This window comes from Anopheles merus, chromosome X, assembly GCF_017562075.2.
Source record: "Anopheles merus strain MAF chromosome X, AmerM5.1, whole genome shotgun sequence".
Classification (NCBI taxonomy): Eukaryota; Metazoa; Arthropoda; class Insecta; order Diptera; family Culicidae; genus Anopheles; species Anopheles merus.
The window spans coordinates 21,530,105-21,554,398 of record NC_054081.1 but is presented as its reverse complement, the minus strand read 5'-3'; the positions used below and the strand labels follow the sequence as shown (position 1 = coordinate 21,554,398).

Here is a 24,294-nt window from a genome sequence, read left to right as displayed (position 1 = left end):
GGGAGTGCCCTGTGAGTGTAACATTGTGTGGTGTGCTAAATTACAGAGGCGACATTTATGCTGCGAGGAGCAATCTCGAGCTCTATAATTGTCCCGCAGGCAATTTAAACATAACCGCGCATCAAGCGCTGTTCGGTAACGTTGCGCAGGATTCATTTCATTTCATTTCATTTCATTTCATTTATTAATTTCAATATGTCTGCCTCCGGGGTTGAACATATAATTGCTTAAAACCTAGTTAGCCCTATTGGAACTAAACTAACTGTAACTTAACTAAACGAAGGGGAAATAGAAAAGGATGTAAGAGAATGGAAATCCATAGTGAAAGTAAAATAAGCAGCGGATAAGAAGAAAATATTTAAAACAAAAAACAAAAGAAAAAAGAAATTAAGAATAAAAGAGACCTAATTAGAAAGAATAACAAAGAGCCGGAACATAAAATTAGAAATTAAAATCGCGGTAATGTTCATTGAATTGGCGCAAACAAATTAGCCACGGGTCGTTGAAGCCAAACGCTGTATTGCGGAAAGGTATTTCAAGAGCAGTCCGATTTCTTAAACACCTGGAAGGAACATACCAACTAAGTTGGGAAAGCAAGTCTGGAGCATCTATATTCCCTCGTAACAAATTGCTGATAAATGACACACATGCTTTAGTTCGTCTAGATTCGAGGGTGTCAAGATTGAACAATATGCAACGATCACTGTATGACGGTAATGCAGTGGTGGAATTTCCTAAGAGGCGACGATATAAGCACCTAGTGAAGCGCTTTTGCACGCCTTCGAGTTTGTTATTCCAACCTGCCCTGTTAGTACAGAAGACAACAGAAGCATACTCAACAACAGGGCGCACTAGGGAACAATATAATGCCTTAAGGCACCTCAAATCGGTGAAGCCCGATGTCATGCGAAAAATAAGGCCAAGGTTTGAATAAGCTTTACCGATGACCAATTCAAGGTGACTATCGAATGATAGCCTTTCGTCTAACATAACACCTAAATCGCGAACACATGACACCCTGTTGATAGCAGTGTTATTAAGAACATAATCGTGAATAAGAGGGGAATGACGACGACAAAAAGAGATCACGCTACATTTACTAGGACAGAGCTCTAAGAAGTTAGACGCACACCATGAAGAGAGGGAGTTGAGAAGAGATTGGAGTGCGCTGCAATCCTCCTCTTGCATCACTGGAACAAATACTTTAATGTCATCTGCATATAGAAGGTGGTTAGGAGATGGGAGAATAAAACTAATGTCATTTATGAATAACAGAAACAAGAGGGGACTTAGTACACTTCCTTGAGGGACACCAGAAGAATTGGAGAACGGTGAAGAAAAGGACGATCCGAAACTTACATGAAGATTTCTATTAGAGAGGTAAGACTCAATCCAGTGAACAAAAGACGTAGATAAACCTAATTTAGAGAGCTTCATCAACAATAGTTTATGAGATACTCTATCAAAAGCAGATTTAATATCAGTATACACTGTATCAACTTGGTAACCTGTATCCAAGTACTGGAACAATTTGGATATGAACGACATAAGGCTGGAGGTAGTGGAACGTTTTGGCATAAATCCATGCTGATTAAACGTTATATACTGCTTCGATAAAAACAAAAGCTCAGAATGAACGATGATTTCCAATACCTTGCCACTAGCAGGAAGTAGGGAAATACCGCGATAGTTGCTTACTTCAGATTTACTGCCTTTTTTAAAAATCGGACGAAGCCAACCTGTTTTCCATAGAGCAGGGAAACATTTATGTTGAAAGGAGAGATTGAAAATGAATGTCATTATGGGAGCAATAGCGTTGGTGCACTTTTTAAGGATGATTGCAGGTATACCATCTGGGCCAGGAGAATAAGAAGGTTTTAAGGACGATATAGCTGTAGCAACATTTTCGACGGTACAATTTAGGGAACGGGAACACAAAACATCGCGAGGTGTAGTAGAAAGTCCACCCTCTAACAATTCCTCATCATTGATGTCATCAGAGTAGGCTTTTGAGAAGTGATCGGCGAAAAGTGCACATATCTCTTGTTCGGAACATGCTGTTGACGAACCATTCATGGCAAGGAATCGCTGGCATTTTATGATAGTGTGCGGCATATTACATAAGTGGCATCTGTTGTTATCGTGATCAGTTGTGGCAAAGCTGGAGGTGCGTGTAAAATTATTTCGTCTTGCATAGGATTGTGTTTCATCATTTAACGTCTCAGATTTGTTTACTAACAGCGTTTCTAGAACTCTCATACGGCGATGTAAAAATGTAATGAATGCTTCATAGCTGGGAATTTTTAAAATTTGACGCATGCTCTTCCCAATCGCGTAGTGTTCTTGTTGGCAGTTTTGTACACAACAAATGTTCCAAAATGCTGCTCCATTCATCTGTCTTTTCTCCTAAATGGCTCAACTTTTTTTTATGCCGCTCGAATTCATCGACCAATTGGTGCAATGCCGTTGCGCTTTCTTTCCTAGTCGGTGTGATGCCAAACATAGCCTGCAAGTGACGTTTCTTAAGCAGGTATTCGTTTGAGTATCTTTCCATGAGCATTTTCCAAGCCAATGTATAGTTATTTGAGCTTATCGTTATCGACTCAATTACTTGTGCGGCTTCGCCTTTTACGGCTGCGCGCAAGTAGTGAAACTTCTGTATGGCGGGAAGCTCATTATTTTCGTGAATAAGACACTCAAAGGTGTCGCGGAAAGTTAGCCATTGCATACAGTCGCCATCGAACTCGGGCAATGCTATGGTGGGCAGCTTTATGCCTTGCAGCGGGTTGCTGCCGGCCCTATGCTGCGACCCTTCGCTACGAGGAATTTGCCTATATTTTGCTTTCAAAGCAGCTTGCAGTCTTATGAGTCGCGGTTCAAAATCTTCGCGCAGTCTTGCGTTATACGTCATTTCTTCAGCAGTGGTTGCACTATCTTCCAGCTGCTGTTGAATGCTTTCCAAATCCTTACACATTTGCTCAAATTTGCTTAGTCGAGTTTCAACCTCAATCGAGTCCCGCTCAGATTGGTAATTTTGGTTGAATTGTTCATATCGTCCCAAGATAGTTAGCAAAATCGTTCTTCTCGACGCCAAGATCGCCGGTTGCACGGACATTTTACAAGATTATTTATTGGTATTAGCGTAATGTAAAGCCAGCCAAAAGATGCATGTGCGTGTACAGAAGGGTTAGCGTAAGCGCGCGCAGATAATATTTACTTTATCGAAAAACTCTCGACTAATCAGCATTTCGACACTATCTTGGTCACGGCACCAATGTTAACTCGGAGGAGAATTTCGGAAAAAGTCTTGCGCGTTTCTTTCTGTTTTCTAAGCTACCAATAATTACCAATCTTGTAACGACGATTTGCCAGAGAAGAAGAGGACGAAAAAGCCTTTTCGTCATCTATTTATTAAATCTAAACCGCTAGTGATGTCAACGTAAACAAGTTCAAAAAATGAACTCCGCTCCGCTTCGAACTGCTCGACTCCAGCAGTTGCTCCAACAATGTCCTTTTCCTTCAAGACAATCGATGACGTCGTTCCTACCATAACGTCAGCTATTTCGCGTTCGATTGCTCTCAGCTCGCGCTTGGCTTCGCGAGCTCTCGTAACCAACTCGTTCAGGGTCTCATTTCGCGTAGCTGACGCCCTCGAGGATAGCCTCGATGATGCCCGTCCAGCTCTCAATGGCCTAATTGTAGAGTTGGCCACTGGGTCTGTGCTGTTCCTGCCGTATCCACGGATGCTGCTTGTCCTATTCACGGAGGAGGGAAGCGGTCCCAGTCCTTCGCGAAGAGGCTCTCCTTGATGCGGGATCAGTGTACGGGACATTCTGCAAGCTTCACTTTGCACACGCGACACTGTAACGCTGCCTTACCGTTGGCAATTTGATTACGCGACGTATTCACGAACTATGCGCGTTTTTTTAAAATGTTGTGAACGCAACTTGTCGGCTCCTCGACAACCATAAATACCGTTTCAATAACGACACGATTGTACTTGTGCTGTTTTACAATTCGTTTATTTCGCAAATCTTCACAAGCTTTAAGTGGGGTTTTAAAAAACGCGGTATTCCTTGCACGGTATAAAACGTAGAGAGCTAACGTGACCTACGCACGTTCCTCTTATAACTTTTTTCCCGCGATGGCCGTCGGGCCATCGCTTCATCGCGATCATTGCTCTTTTTCGCCGATCTTCGAGAATGTCGACTGTCACTTTAACGCACAAGATCCTTAAACCCTAACACAACCCTGACAGCCGTTTGTTTACCTAAGGCGGCGCTCTAGCAACAATCGAACACGACATCCGACACGAACAAACCCATATAATCATATGGAGGTGCACTGTCAGACACAAACAAACAAACAAGACAAACATCGAGTCGAACATGTCAGTTGATTCTGTCTTTGATGTTCGATACCCAACTGTGCTTTGAGTACCTTGGCTGTCAAACGCTTCTCAACTATAGTAGATAGAATTCAATTCGGGACAATTTCAAGTTTGTTTTCGTATTTTTTCTCGTTTTCTTCTTAAAATTCGCCTGCAAAATATTTTAAATATCTATCAATAATATTTGCAATGCTTCACAATCAATTTTAACATCAAATATACAGGTTTGAAACGTATTAAACTATTGCGTGTACATAATGCATGTGTATGCACTGTATGTGTTTCGCATGGACGTTTGTTTACATTTTTCAATATTAAATTTGAATGATTTTTATGTTATTATTGATGTGAATAACTGGTAAATTATTTGTTGAATCTTCCCCCTGCAGATGGATATTCATGTTAACTATGAAAATGCTTCATTTTCGAGATAAAAAGATAGGCGTATTGCAGTGCATCATGACAGGTCTGTAAGACATCGAACAGCTGACAGAGCACCTATCGAACAGAGTCGTGTTTGTTTGTTTCGTTCGATTGGTCCCAGAGCGCCGCCTAACTGGTATGACAGCCGTTTGTTTACCTAACTCGTATAATCACGCGGTTCGTCGGCACGGTTACAAATGTAACACATAGGGTACAATATATACTAGAGACATTTTTGCTCTTATTAGTTTTTTACATGATAGTTTTTGGTCGGTTTTGCGATAGCTTGTGTTGACCAGACAGCAGATGGGCCGAGTGTTTAATGTTTTTAAATTATTGGTTCCAACCGCAGAATGAGTACTTCTTTGGCTACACAATGCGTCTATGGTGGGTAAATGAAAAAAATAACGAGCGTTCTTTGTCAATAAAAACCCAATGAAAAAAGAACGAAAGAATCGTCGTTCACGTTCGGTTCTTTTTGGTGAGCGAACTAGTTCGTCCGCGTTCGGTGAAAAGAATCGTTTTGTCCAAGTCTAGTTTGCATCCTCCGCTCGAATGGTCCAGGACTCGTATGCGTAAAGGACCACCGGGCGAATCAATGTGCGATATATCTCACATTTCATGCCGGCTCGAAGTCTTCTGGATCTCAGCAGTCGGAGAAGCCCATAGTATGCACAATTCCCCTGCACAATGCGTCTCCGGATTTCACTGCTGATGTCGTTGTCCGAAGTAACGACCGTCCCGAGATAGCAAAACTCCTTTACTACCTCGAGATTATCGCCGTCAACTAATATACTGCTTCCCAGATGGTCTGAGTCGAAGGCAAGCAGGTACTTCGTCTTCGTTGCATTGATTCTCAATCAAATTCTTGCTGCTTCGCGTTTCAGTCGAGTTCTTCTCACACACCTTCGCTGTTGTCCTCCCGATGATGTCGACGTCATCCGCCAAGCCAAGAAATTGGAGAGACGGTAAAGGATCCGGCCCCATCTTGAAGAGCTCGCCGCCAGTCCATCGCTGCCGGCAGACTTATTGCTCTTAAGCTGTTTGATGTCGCTGGCCATCTCATCCAGAGATGGAGGGGGCACCACGACGTCTGTACCATTGCTGTCGTTGTTGTTACTGCTGTGCTGCTGCTGTGGTCGTTGCCTTGTTCTGCCGCTTGCGCCAGCCTCTCCTACCTCTGCTTCATTCAAGTGCTCTTCGAAGTAGTACTTTCACCTTTCGATCACCTCCCGCTCATCCGTCTTTGGAGGTTATGCGAAAGCGGACTGAGAGCACGTGTGGAATTCGGATTGATGGAAACGACTTGTTCGGTTGGAGTTCAGAGTATAAGAGAGAGCATTTTTATTCCGGTTGTCCTAACGAGCTGCATAAGGACGATTCCTTATGCGCTCCGTTTATACCCACGAGTTGGGCTGTTCGTGCTACTGTTGAGCAGTTTCCTAACTTTCTGTTTCCTGCTATCGAGCAGTTCCCTACACGTTTGAAGATTTCCTTCCGCATCCCGGCACATAGCGGTTTTAGGAGCAAACCCACATTGAACGGCTGTACCTCCTACAATCTCCTATAAAACAAGCGGGTGTCCCCCGACTGGGAAAGCTGCTCCAACAGCTGTTCGACTAACTCTTCAAAACAACGCTGCTTGGCCTGGAAGAGCAGGGTTTGCTGTTTCCTCAGTCGTTTGTAGATCAACACGTTCTGGCGGGTTTCATGCCGTAGCATACGGGCGCGCGCTGCATTTTTCTCGGATAGTGCTCGCCTACACTCTTCGTCGAACCATTCCTTTTTCTCTCTACGTGGTAAACGGCCGATCTTGTGTTCGGCTGCAGTGTTGATGGCTTGTTCCACCATACGCCAGTGGTCTGCGAGGGGCATCGCGGCGATATTGTTGTCGGCCGGTAGAGCTTCCCCGAGCGCTGTCGCATACCCCTCCGCCACATCAGCACACTTCAACCGGTCCAGGTTGAGCCTTCGGGTGGTCTGACTCCGTTGGTTTTTAACCACGGAGAGTTTCTGGCGCAGCTTTACCATGACCAGCAAATGGTCCGAGTCGACGTTTGCGCCTCTATACGTTTTAACGTCGATAATATCCGAGTGCCTTTCGTCAATCAGAACGGGGTCGAGCCCTTCGGGAGCCCTGGGGGGAAGCCGCTCCTAACATGGAGAACAGACGCTCCCAGGTAGAGTCATGAAGATCAATCAGCTACCTCCCTCCCCTGCCCCCGCCCCCTCTCAATTTAGCCATGCAACCAATCCGCCTAAGTGGTTGGGTTTCCCCGTATATCCAAGCTTGGATAATTGAGAGACATGTTACCGTTTTGTACGACGGGAATGTATTGAGTAGGAGTAGGAGGTGGAGAGCCTATATTAACCTTCAAGAGGCTTTGGATCCACCCCCGTATCAGCGAGGTATTGCTACAACACTGCCGACCGAACAACCACCAAGCATTACATAATATATTATTAATTGCTTGCTTTCTCTCACAATCTGATACCGTCGTTGTCCAGTGTATTACGTTGATTTAGCGAAGACGTGTTACCACAAAAGGCTAGACCATTTACTTCTACATGAATCTAACCATGCATAACAGCCTGAAAGTATATAAACACATATTTGCATGAGAGTGTGTTTCAAATCGAGGTCCCCAAAGTTTACTTGCCCGACGATATATTTTTTTATGCGGTATACGTCCCAGAACATCATGAAATAAAAAGCTTCTTCTTCTTCTTTTGGCAAAACAACCGTTGTCGGTCAAGGCCTGCCTGTACCACTGATGTGGGGGGTTGGCTTTCATTGACTTTTGGATTACCCCCAATAGCAGGATAGTCGGTCGTATGGCGACACGGTCTATTTCGGACTTGAACCCATGACGGACATGTTGTTAAGTCGTTCGAGTTGACGACTGTACTAATGCTGCTGGCGGATGTGTTGCTCCGTCGCAGCGCCCAACGCCGGTGCTTTACACCGTGTCGGGTATATTTTTCCTTCGTCGACCGGAGAGTGCCTCCGACTATTAAGAAACGAGCGATTCTGAGGTTTGTGTTCGAATGCGCTCACTTTATTTAGGTTTTCATCTCTTATATGCTATTTAGTTGCTGACCGCATAAAGGTCAGCTAACTGTAACTATGACTATTTTGATAACAAGTTTTATTTATATTTAATGCGACATGTACCTATGGTTTATGAATTGCGTGAAGTTACTTCCTCGTTTGAACCGTGAGAACGGTTGACCTGTCTATTTTTGTTGCGTTTCTGAAGCGCGCGCTATTGCTTGAGGCGTGTTTTGCTTGAACTTTGTTTTAACTTGAAGTGTTTTACTTCGCTACATCCCCATAAATGCTTTTACTTCATAATGAGGTCGTTCGCAACATGTACCATGAGACCGGCAAATAAAAGTAACTAGCTAGAAAAAACCCCTCATTGTACTGGACTTGACGATCATGTTCTTTAGGTCCAACAATTCGGTTATTTTAGTGCTTGTTTTCGTGGGATTTGCGTGATGGCGTGTTTCTATAGTTCGATGAACTATCATGTTTTCAGCCAAATATTTGTGCACTATTCATTTTCGTTTTGCTAGCCTAACCAGCTTAGCAAATCAAAGCCAGTCGCTAAGCAGCTGCAGAGGAATAGAATGGAATACGCGTGGTAATATGTGGATTGCGCACTAACGCGTTCCGAATGTTGCTGATGAACATGATTCAACCGTAGATTTTGCGTAAATTCGAATCGGTTTCCTGTGCTGGACTTCAGTGAAATTTGCCCTGGGTTCAGCTGTTTTGGCGCCTTCTATTGGAGAAACGGACGAACTATTTTAGGTGGCGGAGCAAAAAAACGTTCAAAAAATTCAAACACATCGGCACCCATTTTTTCGTCCTCTTCTTCTCCCTCCTTTACCCTACCTTGCCTTACTTCCGCTTCAGCCCGTGCCTTTCGCCGTCAGCTGAATTTAGTGTATGCGTTGGTATATGTGGTGGGCAGCATGCTGTAACATGTACGATCTGGCTTCACTCCGTTCTGTATGTAATCTGACCCTCTGTCATCGTTATCAGATTATACCGCGCTCTAGCAAGGAGCGGAATCAAGCCGAGCTCTTAGGCCGAAAATACACGGGCCGGAATTTCGCGGCCGCGGTTAACCATGTTATTCTCTAGATAATGCTTACCCTTTTCTAAAAGGCCCTGGATTAAAATAGAAATAAGTTTTTGTACTGGAGGATCTAATTCATCAGACATTTCCTTTTCTATTTTTTGCCGTAGTATGTTTAATAAATCGCCCATTTTCGATATTGTTACCGATTTTTCTGCTGAAATTACTCTAGTATCGTGATCAAACGTTTGTAGCACTTTAACGCTTTGTTCCATCACCAACCAATCTTTGGTAAATAAATCATGTTTATATTTCATGCTATCCAAACATGATAAAATTGGAATCTTATTTTTTTGAAACCGGTCGATCATGTCATATGTTGAATTCCATCTTGTCAACACATCCTGCTTCAATTTTAAGACAATGAAACCCAGTTTCTGTTGCGCTTCGGCTAGTTTATGGGTTGCAGTGCTATTTTTTTTTTTTTTTTTTTTTTGAAAAATCTCTATTGTTTTTATTTTTCTACAGTGTCTGAAATCGACTTTTGCACAGCATTCTGCACGATCAGGTTGAGAGCGCAAAACATGGCAGATAAGTAAATTTTTTTTGGCGTACTCCAGCTTTCATGTTTGCAGCATTGTCTGTAACAACTGCCTGAATTTTATCGCAGATTTTAAATTTTTCTGCTACATTTTTTAAACAAATGGCAATATTATCAGCCGTATGTTTGTTCGGAAACTCTGAACATTCTAATAAATTGGGGCAGAGATTTGATTCATCGTTTATATAATGAACTGTAACAGCCATAAAGCTGGTATTGGGGGCCTTCACGATTCTAGTTAGTTTTTTGTATGGAGTTTGATAGTTGGAGGCTGAAATCATGTAAACACTCCATACAAAACCACACAAAAAACTAGCCTGCAATTTTCAGTCTAGATTATTATAGCCACAAAGCTAGAATTAGATTCGAGTACCTACTCGAAAACACGGTTTTGTTTACATTTATCCCAAGGTGCATTAAAGAAATCAGGTGATCGAACCTGGAATCAAAGTGTATGTAGTCCAGGTGGTCTCATAGCATTATTTTTATAACCAAATTTGAATATCACTTTTTGACAAGATGGGTGAAAACTTTTGTTCAAACAAGCTTCCTTGAGGCTTGACGAATACTCAAAACACTCTATAAATCTTCATTAAGAAGCAGAAGCGATAAAAATCAGTCTTCTAAATTCATACACCTTGGGATAAGCCCACTTGTATATTATACTCACTTACCCACTGCGCAAAGCGACGGAAGATGTTATGGCGTTCTGAGAATTTTATTATGCCTTCCTTTTCTCTCCAACGGCAAATTTGTCAAGCAGCTCGTCGAGCTGCCCGTTCCTGGCTCCGCCTCATTCCCCTCGCCTGAGCGAGCTGCCGAAGGTTTGGATGTGTTGGTGCATCAGACGGCCAATTGCTGTCAGCCGTCGTCCGTGCTTTTTCCCTCCATAACGCCATCTCTTTCTTGCGTGTGGTCAATGCTCGCGAGCTGTTGGGGCGCCTAAAAATGCCGTAAACAAACATTGCGGCGATGAAGTTGCATTTTCACAAATCAAACCAAAAAATCGCAATGAGTTCAAACACATCCAAAAAATATGCAAAACTGTCGCCGTATGTATGCTCTTCCGGAATGTTATGATCCATAGGTCAAAGAAAGGAAGGGGTTCATGAAAGGCGGAAAGACGAATTGAGGCCCCTGTAAATGGTAACTGATGACCGGAAGGAGGGGGTACTGGCACACAGCTGTTGGGAGATAGATTGAACATTATACTTAAATTGCAGGCGGATGGAGGGGGGGTGGCCATGGAACCCCAACGATCATCGGTCACAGGCCCTAAAATTGTTGCCGGCATGAGGGGTGGGCTGGGGGTGGGGGGTGTGAGAGTGCAGATGGTTCTCCAGCCACGGGGCACCAACGACCATCTTTCCGGGGGCCCTTGTCGCTAATACTCTGTCCACTTGTAGACATACGGCATACTACAGACTAGCGATATTCGGCGACCGCCTAGTCCGTCTACCGTTAGATCCACCGCTGGTTCATGACGGTGTTTTTTTTTGTTGTGGAGGTGCATCCTTCCTCCTGCCTGCAGCGTATGCATCGAGCAGGAGACAGTGTGGCAGTATGCAAGTTGCACGCTGGATAGGAGCGGGCCCGCGACACCGCCATCATTCCTCACATCTGCATGCCCGTCGTGGGTTCTAACCGCGTGGGTTCTAACCGTCCGCCGTAGCAAGAGGTGGCCATCCGGCTACGTGGTATTCAAGTCCTGAAAAGGCCGGCATGATCGCGTAGGCCGTAATTACAAGAATAATAATAATAAAAAGAACTTTGAATCGCCATCCGTACCGGGGAAGGTTTTTGTTTTGACTTTGGTGCTACCGGGTCTACTGCTGTGGCGCGACAAATCAACGGAATGCAATCGACCAAAACATGAACCTACCGATCCGAACCCATTACAAGGCATTGCCGGCAATCGGCGTCATGATAACGAATACAAACCAACAAGCCGCCAGACTCTGGACGGGCAGGTGCAGCACCATACGCGCACCGTAATAAATAAATCCAGAATCCTCTTTTGTATAGATTCAATTCAAGTTTTGTTTCCAGTTGCGTCCGCTAGCTGAATTAGAAATAAATGTGCAATATATCACACGCACGTTTGCTTAGATCGTGTGTCTTTTTAATACCCCCAACAGCAGAGCCGATCGCAAAGATGCCAATGCCAATGGTTGTGTTGTCTTTCAGGTAGCGAGATCGAAAATGCATGGACTTTGTAGCCGCAGCGGATGAAAATGTACGCATCAGAATCAAATAGTTTTAGGGTTTCCACACGCACGCACACACACACACACACACACACACAAAAACACACACGCACGCACGCACACACACACACGCACACATGCACGTACGCGTGTACGCGGGCAGGCACCCGCGAAAGCGCAAACGCAAGCACGCACCCACGAAAGCGCGAACGCAAGCACGCACTCCCCCCCACCCCACCAGACAACCCCCCCCCCCTCTCCCTGCATGTTCGATTACGGCTACCGTATCGGTAGAACGGCTGGTTCAGCTTTCTTGTATCGCATCCTCATCCAAAGCGCCGGGCGGGGTGGGGGATCGCGGCATGATAGAGTGAACGGTCACTTTCCCCGCGCTGTGTGCGTGTGTGTGTGTGTCGAGACCCAAAACTGGAGACAGATTTCGGCAAATTAAAAAAATATATAACCACTATACACTGTGCTACATGATGCATAGAAGGTCGTTGAAGCATCAAACATGTTCAAATTAACAAATATTAGATTAGTGTTAGACGTTCTCCTACGCTTGTTTTAAATAGGCTTCTTCACCCTCAATTGGCAGGGGCATCGAATGGTCTCATCAGTAGCGGCACGAAATAAAATAAACCATCAATACACCGATAACACTTTAAATCCCAATCCAGCTTCTCCCACAGCGTCTCAAGGCCACGCACAAATTAATAAATGCTAACACCCACCAATAACAATACACAACCGCAATGCGCATATGAGTATCAACGCATACACCACAACAGCCAATCAGCTGGCGGCGGAAGGCACGGGCTGAAGCGCAAGTAAGGCAAGGCAGGGTGAGGGAGGGAGAAGAAGCGGACGAGAAAATGGGCGCCAATAATTTTAAATTTTTGGACCGTTTTTTTACTCCACCGCCATAAATAGTTCGTAAAATTTCGCCAACAGATGGCGCTAAACTTGCTCGACCCAGCGCAGGAATCGCTGAAGTCCAGCGCGGGAGACGGGCCAAAATCTGCGCTGGCCAGCGCAGATTTTTGTACATTTCCTGCGCTGGAAACTGCTCGAATTCGCGCAGCGGGTAGATAGCTGCTTGAAAACTTCTATACAATGCAAAAAGCTGACAGGCTGAAATTTCAGCCTACGAGCTTCAAACGGAAAGAGCCCCATTATTAGAATTGGTCCACCCGTCAGAAGTTAGTGCTAATGATGTTGTTTTGCTCAAATTATCTGTAATTTTTGCCAATTCTCGCTGATAATTGCTTTCAAGTAAACCATTTGAAAGGGTTTTACGAGAAGGAACCTCATACTTGGGATTTAACATACGTACGAATTTTTTAAACTTTTCTCCTTCTACGATGTTAAAAGGTAAACATTCGTCGCAAATCATTTCAAGTAAGGCTTCATCTAATTCACTTTTTTGAGCAACAGTTAGCGGCTTATTTGCGTCAAAGAAACGTAAAAGATCCCCCTGCTTTTTTGAAGGGCCTGCAGCAGGCAACGTAGTTTCGTCCCTATCTATCGATTGTATTGAATAAATAGTAGCTGTAGGAGAATTTCTCTCAATAGGAATAGTATGGTGCATAGATCTTATATGTCGCTTCAGATTCGAGCTAGATTTGTTGGAAAATAAAATCGCCTTGGAACAATAGCGACATTTGGCCGTATTTCCTTGGTCTTCAAAATGTTGCCAAATGTCACTAGTCTTGGTAGACATACTTTCACCCTAGAAAATAAATAATTTAAACAGCGTTACATTTTTTAAATAACTGATATTCTTCTGTAATTACCTTTTATTGAAACTTGCAAATAGATGAATCTTGAAGCCAGGTTCCGGTAGGATAATTATTTTACCTAATCAACCCAAATATGAAAATACATTAGGTAAATATAATAAAATATTTTTTCTAAGATCCAGTGCTCTGAACATTTTGCCGTCCGCACGAACCACACATTTTTCTCTCGTGGCGTCGATAAAATAGAGTGTAAATGTTACTCGTGTAGCCAATCGTTACTTTTTTGCATAAAAGTTTCATAAACTTTTTTGCATATAAGTTTTGAACCTTAGCAAAAATTTCATTAACAGTATTAACAAGATGATAAAGATGAACATAATTGATCATTACCAGGTAAAAAAGTACACCGAAAGATTCTCTAATGTGATAATTGTACAATTGATTTAAGTTTTTGCACAGGACACTACAGCGATGGTGACAGCATGCTTTGCGCTGCGCATACTACTCAAAGACGTCAACGTTTTCTTCGGCGTTATCAAGATACTGTACATTTTTTTGAAATTTCCACACAATAAACAATAAACAAACACAATAAAACTATAGAATGAAGAGTACCCCGATGGACAGGTATGCAAACTACTCCATGACAACTGCATTGCTTTGTTTATTATTCTATGTATATAGTCACTGCAGCTACACCACAAAATAATTTGGAAGTTTTCTCAATATATTAAGTGAAAGCGTTAAACTTAGCATGTATTGAATAAAATTTGGCAGAACGTACGAGCGAGCAAAGCACGAGCACCAGTAAACGATGGAAAACTGATCCTTCGATCCTACCAAACCATCACTTGTTTCAGTTAGCTATGAAACCCTCCTTGATAATATGATTTTAATTCGTTGACATACAGAAAACATAGCGGGCTGAGGATCGTTGGTATTATGCTTCAAATATATGTTTAGCTTTAGTGTCTAGGATATTTTTAAAGTCTACCAACACTCTTTCACACTTTTACTCATTATTTGTTCAAATTCGCCACATATAAAATAAGATATATTATGTTAAACTTACCTTTATTTGTTAATAATTCCTAGTATTCACTGTCAAAAGTATTAGACTTCACTTTTAAGTAATCACTTTTAAAGTAACTGGACTAGACAACGCGCATCGAGAATGACAAGCAGAACAATATTGAGGCTTCATTGACTGTCTGCTCCTACGATTTTAATTATTTTTACTTTTACTGCACAATATTTTTTAATACAAAAATAAGCTTTTTCTGCGCTCGCGAGCTAGGCTGTTTTTTCTGCATGGCTTTTAAGGATACAGGCCGCTCGCAAGCTACCCTGATCTTCTCGCTACGTATTTTGGACCAGCAGTGCGCTTGCAAGTCAGGCTGTTTTTCTGTGTTTGTTTAGCACATACGATGCGCTCGCGCTCTACGTTGTTTTAATCGTGTTTTTCGAATAGGTAGTGTGGGTCGACGACAGTAGCTTGTGATTTTTTTAAAACAAAACATAAATTTTAGTTTTAGTTTTACTTGACCACAATAAAAATATTTGCTATTTTTTCACGCAGCTATCTACAATACGTATAAGCCCGACAGCGTTATAGATTTGTTTTTTTTTTTTCTCGCGGCAACAAGTTTCAAACGAGCTTTTATATTTTTTATGCGAGCGGGCGAATCATATTTTTCTGGAGTGAAGAGCGACGAGCGTCCGCTCACTAATGGGAGCGAGCGAACCTTATGATTCCCGCTCTCCTTGCCCATGTCTAATTCTGATGCGTACATATTCATCCGCTTCGGCTACAAAGTTTGTGTACACATTTTCGATCGCGCTACCCGAGAGACAACACAACCATTGACTTGACACCACCATCTTTGCGACCGGCTCTGCTGTTTGGGGTTTAAAAAAAACACACGATCGAAGCAAACGTGCATGTGATATGTAGCACACTTCTTTCTAATTTAGGTAAGCTAATGGAAACAAATTTTGAATTGAATTTATTCTGAATTCTGGATTTGTTTATTGAGGTGCGCGTATGGTGCTGCACCAGAATCTGGCGGCTTGAAGGCATGGATTCGTTATCATGACGCCGAGCGACCGGAACTGCCTTGGAATGGGTTCAGCTCGGTAGAATCATGTCATTGCATTGGTCATTTACATTCGGTTGATTTGTCGCGCCACAGCCGTAGAACCGGCAGCAACAAAGACAAGACAAACTCTTCCCTGGGTTCCCTGCTATGCTAAGTTCTTATTACTATTATTATTGTCATTACGGCCTACGCGATCATGTTGGCCTTTTCAAGACTTGAGTACCACGTAGCCGGATAGTCAGCACTTGCTACGGCGGACGGTACATACGCGGTTAGAATCCACGACGGACATGCAGATGTGACAATTCATGGCGGCGCCGCGGGACCATTTATTTGTTTATTTGTTTATTTGTTTATTTGTTTATTTGTTTATTTGTTTATTTGTTTATTTGTTATTTGTTATTTGTTTATTTGTTTATTGTTTATTTGTTTATTTGTTTATTTGTTTATTTGTTTATTTGTTTATTTGTTTATTTGTTTATTTGTTTATTTGTTATTTGTTTATTGTTTATTTGTTTATTTGTTTATTTGTTTATTTGTTTATTTGTTTATTTGTTTATTTGTTTATTTGTTTATTTGTTTATTTGTTTATTTGTTTATTTGTTTATTTGTTTATTTGTTTATTTGTTTATTTGTTTATTTGTTTATTTGTTTATTTGTTTATTTGTTTATTTGTTTATTTGTTAAGTGATTGGCCATTATTGGCCTTATCAATGACCTTATAAACTATCTAATAATCCTAGGGTAGCAATAAATAACATAAAGCATCACGGTACAATGTAACATCAGCACAAAATAAATAACAAAGAGTATCACAGCAAGAAATACAGATTAAATAAGGGAATTCCAGACAAAAGAGTCACAGTGTGCATTAAATCTGATAGCCATCGCAGTCAAAGGTTCATTATCGCTACATGCACGTCTAGTTTGGTGAACTCTTAGTAGCCAATACCTTCGTAAATTTCGAGCAGGTACGTGGAAATTAACTCTAGCTTAAAAGTCCGGTGAATCTATCTCTCCTTGAATGATTTTCTTCATAAACATGATTTGCGCCGTTTCGCGACGAGAAACGAGAGACTCGAGTCCAAAAATTAAACACCGGGCATGATAAGTAGGTCTCGCTGTCAATGATACGCCAGGGTGTGAACCGTAAGACCAAACGAGTAAATTTTTTCTGCACTGACTCAATCTTATTGGACTATAATGATGACGATGGGCACCAAACTACTGAGGAGTATTCTAAGATGGATCTGACTAGTGATTTGTAGAGTGCGGCCAGACAATGTAATTGTATTGTATTGTTTATTGTATTAAAGCAGCGGTCGGCAAAGTCCGGCCCGCCGCAACATTCAATCCGGCCCGCGAAAGCTTTTGACCGATTTTGAGAGATGGGAAGAAACTATTCGTATACAAATTACTGAATATCTTTGAGAATAACATTTTATACCATCGCACTCTTTCAACTTTAATTAAAATACTTTGGAATGACGGATCGATCTCCTGGCCCAGATAACTCAGTAATGTAGCCACTTGTACCTCTGTTTTCATTTTTAGCTTCTTTTGAAACCTCAAAAAATGAACCTGGGCTCTCTTGCGATGTTTTGATTGTTGCCTAATAGTACCAAGATGCTGGTGACCAAAACGCAGACACGTTCTTATGCAACGACAGACTTGTGTACGCAGTCCATTTAAGACGCTACGGGGCGTCATTCGTTGATCGCGCACGATTCTAAGTTGGTTGGTTCCCTTTTTTGGTCATCATGGTAAAAGTAAAAGACTGATAGAGGTGTCAAAGTGAGGGTACATGTAGAGGTTGTCTGTTGTCTCATGGGATACTACAATTCAAAGTGCAATTAAGGTTTTGTTAGAGCGGGTGAAGATAATCCCATGATAAACCTATGAATTTGTCAATTTGTTAATGCAACCGTTATCTAATTTTAACATTGTTTTAACACGACAATAAGACTTTCGGAATGAAGGAAATCGCACACGAAATTTAATATTGATGAGATATACAAAACTTGGTTACAATAAATTCATTTAAAGTTTTGAATGCGACTTGGTTTTGATAGCAGAGCATTAGACTTTCACCAACGCAAAACATACAATACAACATTATAAATATAGTGAAACAGCTCCATACATTTTCACGCGATAATGCTTTTATTTTGTTTTAATCGTTTTTCTTAATTTGACAAAAATCAGTTGGTTTCCCTTTAAACTATTTTAGGGATATTTTCGATCGTATTTGAAAGCAAAACCAAATAATTGAAAATCCCTATTTTTTAAACGAGAACGACGATTCCACACTGTTGCTGTTTACGAGTACAACAATTATAAAAGTGCTTTTTCATAAGGAATCAGTATTCAATTGATCTGACATGGCATTACTTATCCATAAAGCATTTTAAAAATTACTGAATCTATTTTTACTTCGATAATTTTTCAGCCGTTCAGACTTTTGTATCATCCCCGGAATATCTTAAATATTTTTTGCGGCGTGGGAGGATGGGGTCTTCAGGAAGCGATATTGATCCCTTTTTGTTATGTTTTAAATGATCACATTTTTGGCCATTTATTGCCGATTCTCAAATGATTAAACAATATAATTAGTTTTTAAAGTAGGTATCATTAATTTTGAACTATATTTGGATGATATAATTACAACTAGCCGGTAATTATAATAAGCCGGTCTCATGCTACAGTCGTCAACTCGTACGACTTAACAACATGCCCGTCATGGGTTCAAGCCCCAAATAGACCGTGCCGCCATATGTAGGACTGACTATCCTGCTATGGAGGAAAATCAATAAGTCACTGAAAGCCAACCCCACAAGTGTGTTGGCAGGCCTTGATCGGCATCGGTTGTTGAGCCAAAGAAGAAGAAGAATTACAACTACCGAAAATAATACCTAAAATGTTTCTAAAAGATTGAAATGTAATAATTTAAGCGTAATAATAAAAAACCGCATTCACCTGGCCCGCGGCACTCGATTATTTACTGAAGTTGGCCGTTTGCCTCAAAAGTTTGCCGACCGCTGTATTAAAGTGATTGGTCAAACAAGATGCCTTATCATTAAATTTAAACTATAACTTTAATAACTAATCACAACGAGCAGTTAAACGCGGTGCACAATGTCAAGACCGATCAACAGAATCTTGTACGTTGGTGCCAGTCAAATAAAGTGTAACGGTGATTAAATTTACGGGCGATCGCAATCATAGGGTAATTCTCGCTGTATGCACGTCTTGTAAGGTCAGTTCTTATTAGTCTGTAGTTACGGAACACTTTAGGAGGGACATTAATTTTGACTCTAGCCAATAGTTGGCTAATCTATCTCACCGAAAATAAGTTTGGACATATACGTACATTGGGCATTATCACGTCTCCTAGCAAGTGTGTCTAGACCAAACAACAAACAACGAGTAAGATTCGATGGACCAGGGGTTACATTACGCCACGGAATGAAGTGTAGAACAATACGTGTAACTCTCTTTAGACAGCTTCTATCCTATTGGACCATATACTAGAGAACGGACACCAAACTGTAGAACTAAACTCGAGGATAGAACGAACATAGGACTTATACAGAGTTAACAAGCAGTGCGGGTCATTGAGCTCTCTCGAATGTATACGAATAAATCCTAGCGTTTTAGCATGGATGCGTTGTCGGAAATCTAGTTTGCGATCCAGGGTGACTCATAAATCCCTGACCGTATTGCACCGCGGTAGTTGTGTCCCTGATATGCTATTGTAATGAGTGTAATGAGTTCGGAAGATAGTCTCGGTCGCCAAGTAATGTGATGCTCGTACAACTGTACCTCAAGTACAGTATCGGACAGAAAGATAGGACCCTTGTTTTTTCAACGCAGCATGCACCCGTTGGGCCAGGTTTATTGTGGTTTGTATGTGTGTGTGTGCATGTGTGGGTGTGTGTGTGTGCATGTGTGTATGTATGTTTTAATGTGTATTGGTGTGTGTGTTTGTTTCACAAGTATGTCGTTTCGGATAGATTTGTTAGTAGTTTTTTTTGTGTTTGGGGGTTTTGATGTAATAAGCAGGACCACCGCCCTCGCGATCAGTGTTTTTTCGATATATTAACAATTTTACGGTCTTCTTTCGCCGTGGTCTTTTGAGGACGTCTGGTTGACTTCCGCGTTTCGGTTGTCCAAGCGCGTTTTGGTTGTCTAAGCACGTTCGGTTGTCCGAAGCGCGTTTGCCACAAAAGTGCGCGATCGTTCCATTATGAACTCGATCGTTTTGCGCTTAATGCCAGCAGCAGCCAGTCGCTTTATCATATGGTGCTGAATCGGTACAATGTTTACCTCGACCCATTGTTACTAACATTGCTTGCTTGGACCGTCAAGAACGCGCTGGTTAAAAAGTTGGACACGGCTGATCCCGTGCTCAGCCTGCGTTCTGCTTCTACACGTGATGAATTACATCGTTTTAGAGCAGCGATAAAAGTGTATGGATAAAAACTATCTATGAGTAAGCGAGTGAGCGTCACCCATTTAAATCGAGAACAGAATACTGCCGCGCTGATGAAACAAAACGCCCATTGAAAAGAACAACTGCGCGCCAGCTCAATGCACGCACAAAGTTTCCTATGCACACACCAGCTTCAACGCAGAGATGCACGCTGGCCTTTCAATGTCGTGCACTGGAGAAACACCTGTGAGGGAATGCCGAGTTCATTGCTATTGTGCGCGTTTCCATTTTGCACCGCTGTCGCAATCACATTCATGAAACAGCACACCTGCGTTCTCGTCCGAAGAACATTCGCTGCTATCGATGCAAACTTTAGCGTTTATCCAAGTGTGAACGCACGCTGTTTCACATGAAAACACACATAATCAGAATGTTTTGAACGCAATATGAAACCATGTCCAGCTACGTTCTTCAGACAAAAACCCGCGCACTCGCACACACACACACACACACACACACACACACACACACACACACACACACACACACAACACACACACACACACAACACCCACCACACACACACACACACAACACCCACACAACACACCACACACACACACACACACACACCACACACACACACACACACACACACACACACACACACAACACACACACACACACACACACACACACACACCACACACACACACACCAACACCCACACACCTGTCCAAACGGGTGCATGCTGCGTTCAAACACTAGGGTCCTATCATTCTGTCCGATACTGTACCATCGCGGTAGGTCAGTTTTTACTGACATGAGCCAAGGTGGAATAAAACATCGTTCGAGCGGTCTTTCCGGCACTTGATCGTTCAGGCGATCATAGAAACCTTTAGGAGGTTTCCCTTACTGGAAACGTTGGAGTTTAGAGACCTTACCTTGGGTACGGTGACATAACGAAACTCTTGAAATAAGAAGTCGATAGATGTTGGATGGGCATAGTCCTATCCTGACAGTCCGAACGAATCTGACTTGCCACGGTTGGAATTGGTTTTATTTATACTCAATAAGTTTCGTACATTTGGTTTAGGAATATGTTTTTGTCCTAATTAAAGGTTATTGATATGAGGTGCAATTTATACATTGTATCGGAGTGAGGTGTCTGTCATTATGTGCCTATGCTACGCTTTTAATGTTTTTACGAAGGTTCTGGAAAGTATAAACTGTTCGAGCTAAAGAACGGGTGCGTTCGCCGATCTTTGTCTACACTGCGCTTTTAGCAATAAGTTGCTATGCGTTCTCTGTTTGTCCACTTCGCTGCAGTAACGCTTGCATTGCTTATGTTATGCGTTTCGGTTGTTTTCGATAAATGCGTCTCAATGGGTTTTTCTATGGACGGTATGGTCTGGGCATGTTGCTATGGTGTGGATTGATTTGCTGATGTAATATAAAGAATGTGTTGCAATAGTGTGATTTGGCTTTCCGAACTGTGTTACAATATCTCTATAGCTGATAGTGTGGTTTATAATAAGTTTTGAATAGCAGATATGCTACAATAGTTTCCGACTATCTCTTCATCGTGTGGGGCAAGGCGATCCTGAAGGATCAGGGAGAATATTTTATAGGCGGTATTCAACACCGTAATACCCCTGTACTTGTTGCAGTCCAACCTGTCTGCCTTCTAGTATATGGGGTAGATGATGCCGAGATTCCAATCACAAGGCATCGATTCGCTATCCCACACCTCAGTAACGATTTGATGAATCTCGTTTTCTAGTCGTGCACCTCCATTCTTGACCAGTTCAACTGCAATTCCGTCGGTTCCGGGTGCCTTGTTATTTTTCAACCGACGGATAGCCTTTCGTGTTTCTTCTATGCTAGGTGGCAGTAGCATGACACTATCTGCTAGTGGCGCTTCTAGCTGTTCGTTTAACTGGTCGTTGAGTAATTCATCAAAGTACTTAGAGCACCGCGAGAGGACCTCTGGCTTGTTACTAACCAGATCTCCATCCTTGATGCGATAACGTTAGGTATCCTTAGGTACAACGTTGTTTCGGTGACTTGCTATCGCTTGGTAAAACTTTCGTGTCAGTCCGTCTCGACTTTCGACTTTCGACTCGCCTCTCTGGCTTGCTCGAGTTCTCGCATGTTTTGCTCTTCCAAAGCATGCTTCTTGGAGCGGTGAACTCGTTTCTCTTCGCGTCTGTGCCGTGAATATTCCTCTGCGCATGCCCGCGTTCTATGCGTTGCTGCATTGCTCGGTATGCAGTATTCTTACGTTCGGTCACTTGTCTGCATTCATCGTCGAACCAGCCAGATTTGGTGTTGCCACGACGTGGTGGGAGTATATTTCTTGCACAGTTTAATATTTTTGTTTTTAGAGCGTTCCACCTCTCGCTCGTAGTTTCATATCTATTTTCTGGTAGTAGAGACTCTTCTAAAGCGCCTTGAATTTCTGTTGGACAGTAATGTCCCTTAGAGAGTCCGTGTTGAGCCGAGGCTGCGTGTTTTCTCCGGCCCCATTTGCGCGGGGGCGGGCGATTCTACAACGTATCACTAAGCCAACCAGTAGTGATCGGAATCGATATTGGCTCCTCGATACGTTCTGACATTTAACAGACTCGACTGTCGTCGGCGGCTTATTAAAACGTGGTCGATCTGGTTGAAGGATTCTCCATCGGGGTGCGCCCATGTAACCTTGTAGATTTTCTTGCGCGCAAATTTGGTACTTCCTACAACCAGATTGTTCGCTGCGGCGAACTGGACCAATCTACTACCATTATCGTTACTGTGCTCATGCAGACTGTGACAGCCAGTGTATTGGCGGTACATTGGCTCCCTACCAACTTTTGCGTTGAAGTCCCCCCCGATGATTATGAGGTCATGCCTGGGACACGCACCTATGGTTCTAGCGAGGTGGCCGTAAAAAAGGTCCTTCTCCTCTTCCTCTTTATCTTCGGTAGGGGCGTGAACATTTATGAGGCTTATATTAAAGAATTTGCCTCGCATGCGCAGAGTGCATAGCCTATCGTTTATAGCCTTGACATCTATGATTACAGATTTCAACCGGGGACCTACGGCGAAACCCGTTCCGAGCATGCGGTAAATGTAAATGTCGTAGTAGGTAAGTTATATGTCGTAGCAATGCTTACCACGCCTGTTGTGCACACCGTTCCCTAGCTACTGAATCTCTTGTAAAGCTACGAGGTCCATGCTCAGTGTGGCTAGGGCGTCATCAAGTTGTTTCAAGGTTCCGGCTTTGCTACGTGCGTACGTGCTTTGTGTGTACGTTCCATGAGCCCATTTTGATCGTTGTCCTGGGGCATTGCGTAGGGTCGGTATCGTCAGGTCCGTTTCGTTAACTGTAGTCGTCAACAAACCAAATTTTAGAACAATTGGACCTGTTAGTTCCATTCATATGTATTGACCTAGCTCGCGCGTAACGCCACCTTTTGCAAACATGCTTACAAGGATAAGATGGATTGAGGGCGGGCTAAGGTCCATAAACTTAACAAGATTTTAAAGCCTCGATTGCTTAATTTCATTCACTGAAATCACTGCATAACTTCAGCAATATTATATCTATAAAATGTGCACTGCCCAGCGAAATGATAGAGTTGATTTACAAATAAACAAAAACTTACTTACACATATTATACAAAAATATTTCATAACAAACCAACTTTAACACACATGTTTAATCGCTTCCTTTGCATGATTCAACATATTTTATGGTGCAAAATGTTAAACAAATTGAACTAACCGTGGTTTTAAAATTAATAATTCAGCAACATTGAAGTAGACGCTTTTGTGCATGTGTGGTTTAACCTATCAAACTGATAGTATTTTGGATTTGTTTGATGCAGCGAGACTAAAACTTGGTGGCGTTTTCGGTATCTTGGTTATTTATATCTTTTGGATAGTAAATGTTATCTTACTTTTGCAAAGTGTTCAAAAGCAGTTTAACATTCCTTATCTGAGGTCGAAAACAGTGTCAAATTGATTATTTAGAAACTTTTTCTTAACAGGTTTCGATGAGAAGCTAAACAACAGGAACAACGTTGTTCAAAGAACAACAGAAGTTATAGAGCATTATTTGGATATGAATCAGCCGAATAAAAAAACACAAATAAATATGAATTCACAAACTGGCACAAATACCAGTCGGAAGGCTCGTACCGCTTTTACAAAGGAACAGGTAAGGAAAACACAAACAATGCAGTTTTGTAAACGTTTCGCTTGGGATATATTGATAAATCACGCTAAAAACGAAATAAATACAAATTTGGAATGAATATCCAACAAT

The 24,294-nt window shown here is 42.2% G+C and overlaps 1 protein-coding gene across 1 annotated transcript in view; it reads left to right on the top strand.

The window, feature by feature from the left end:
* Nucleotides 1-24,294, top strand: part of LOC121588256 (homeobox protein Hox-D9a) — a 149,775-nt gene that overhangs the window by 69,134 nt on the left and 56,347 nt on the right. The window contains exon 2 of the mRNA XM_041906026.1: nucleotides 24,017-24,186. Within this exon, the coding sequence (XP_041761960.1) occupies nucleotides 24,017-24,186 (170 nt within the window). The remainder of the gene's footprint in view (nucleotides 1-24,016; nucleotides 24,187-24,294) is intronic.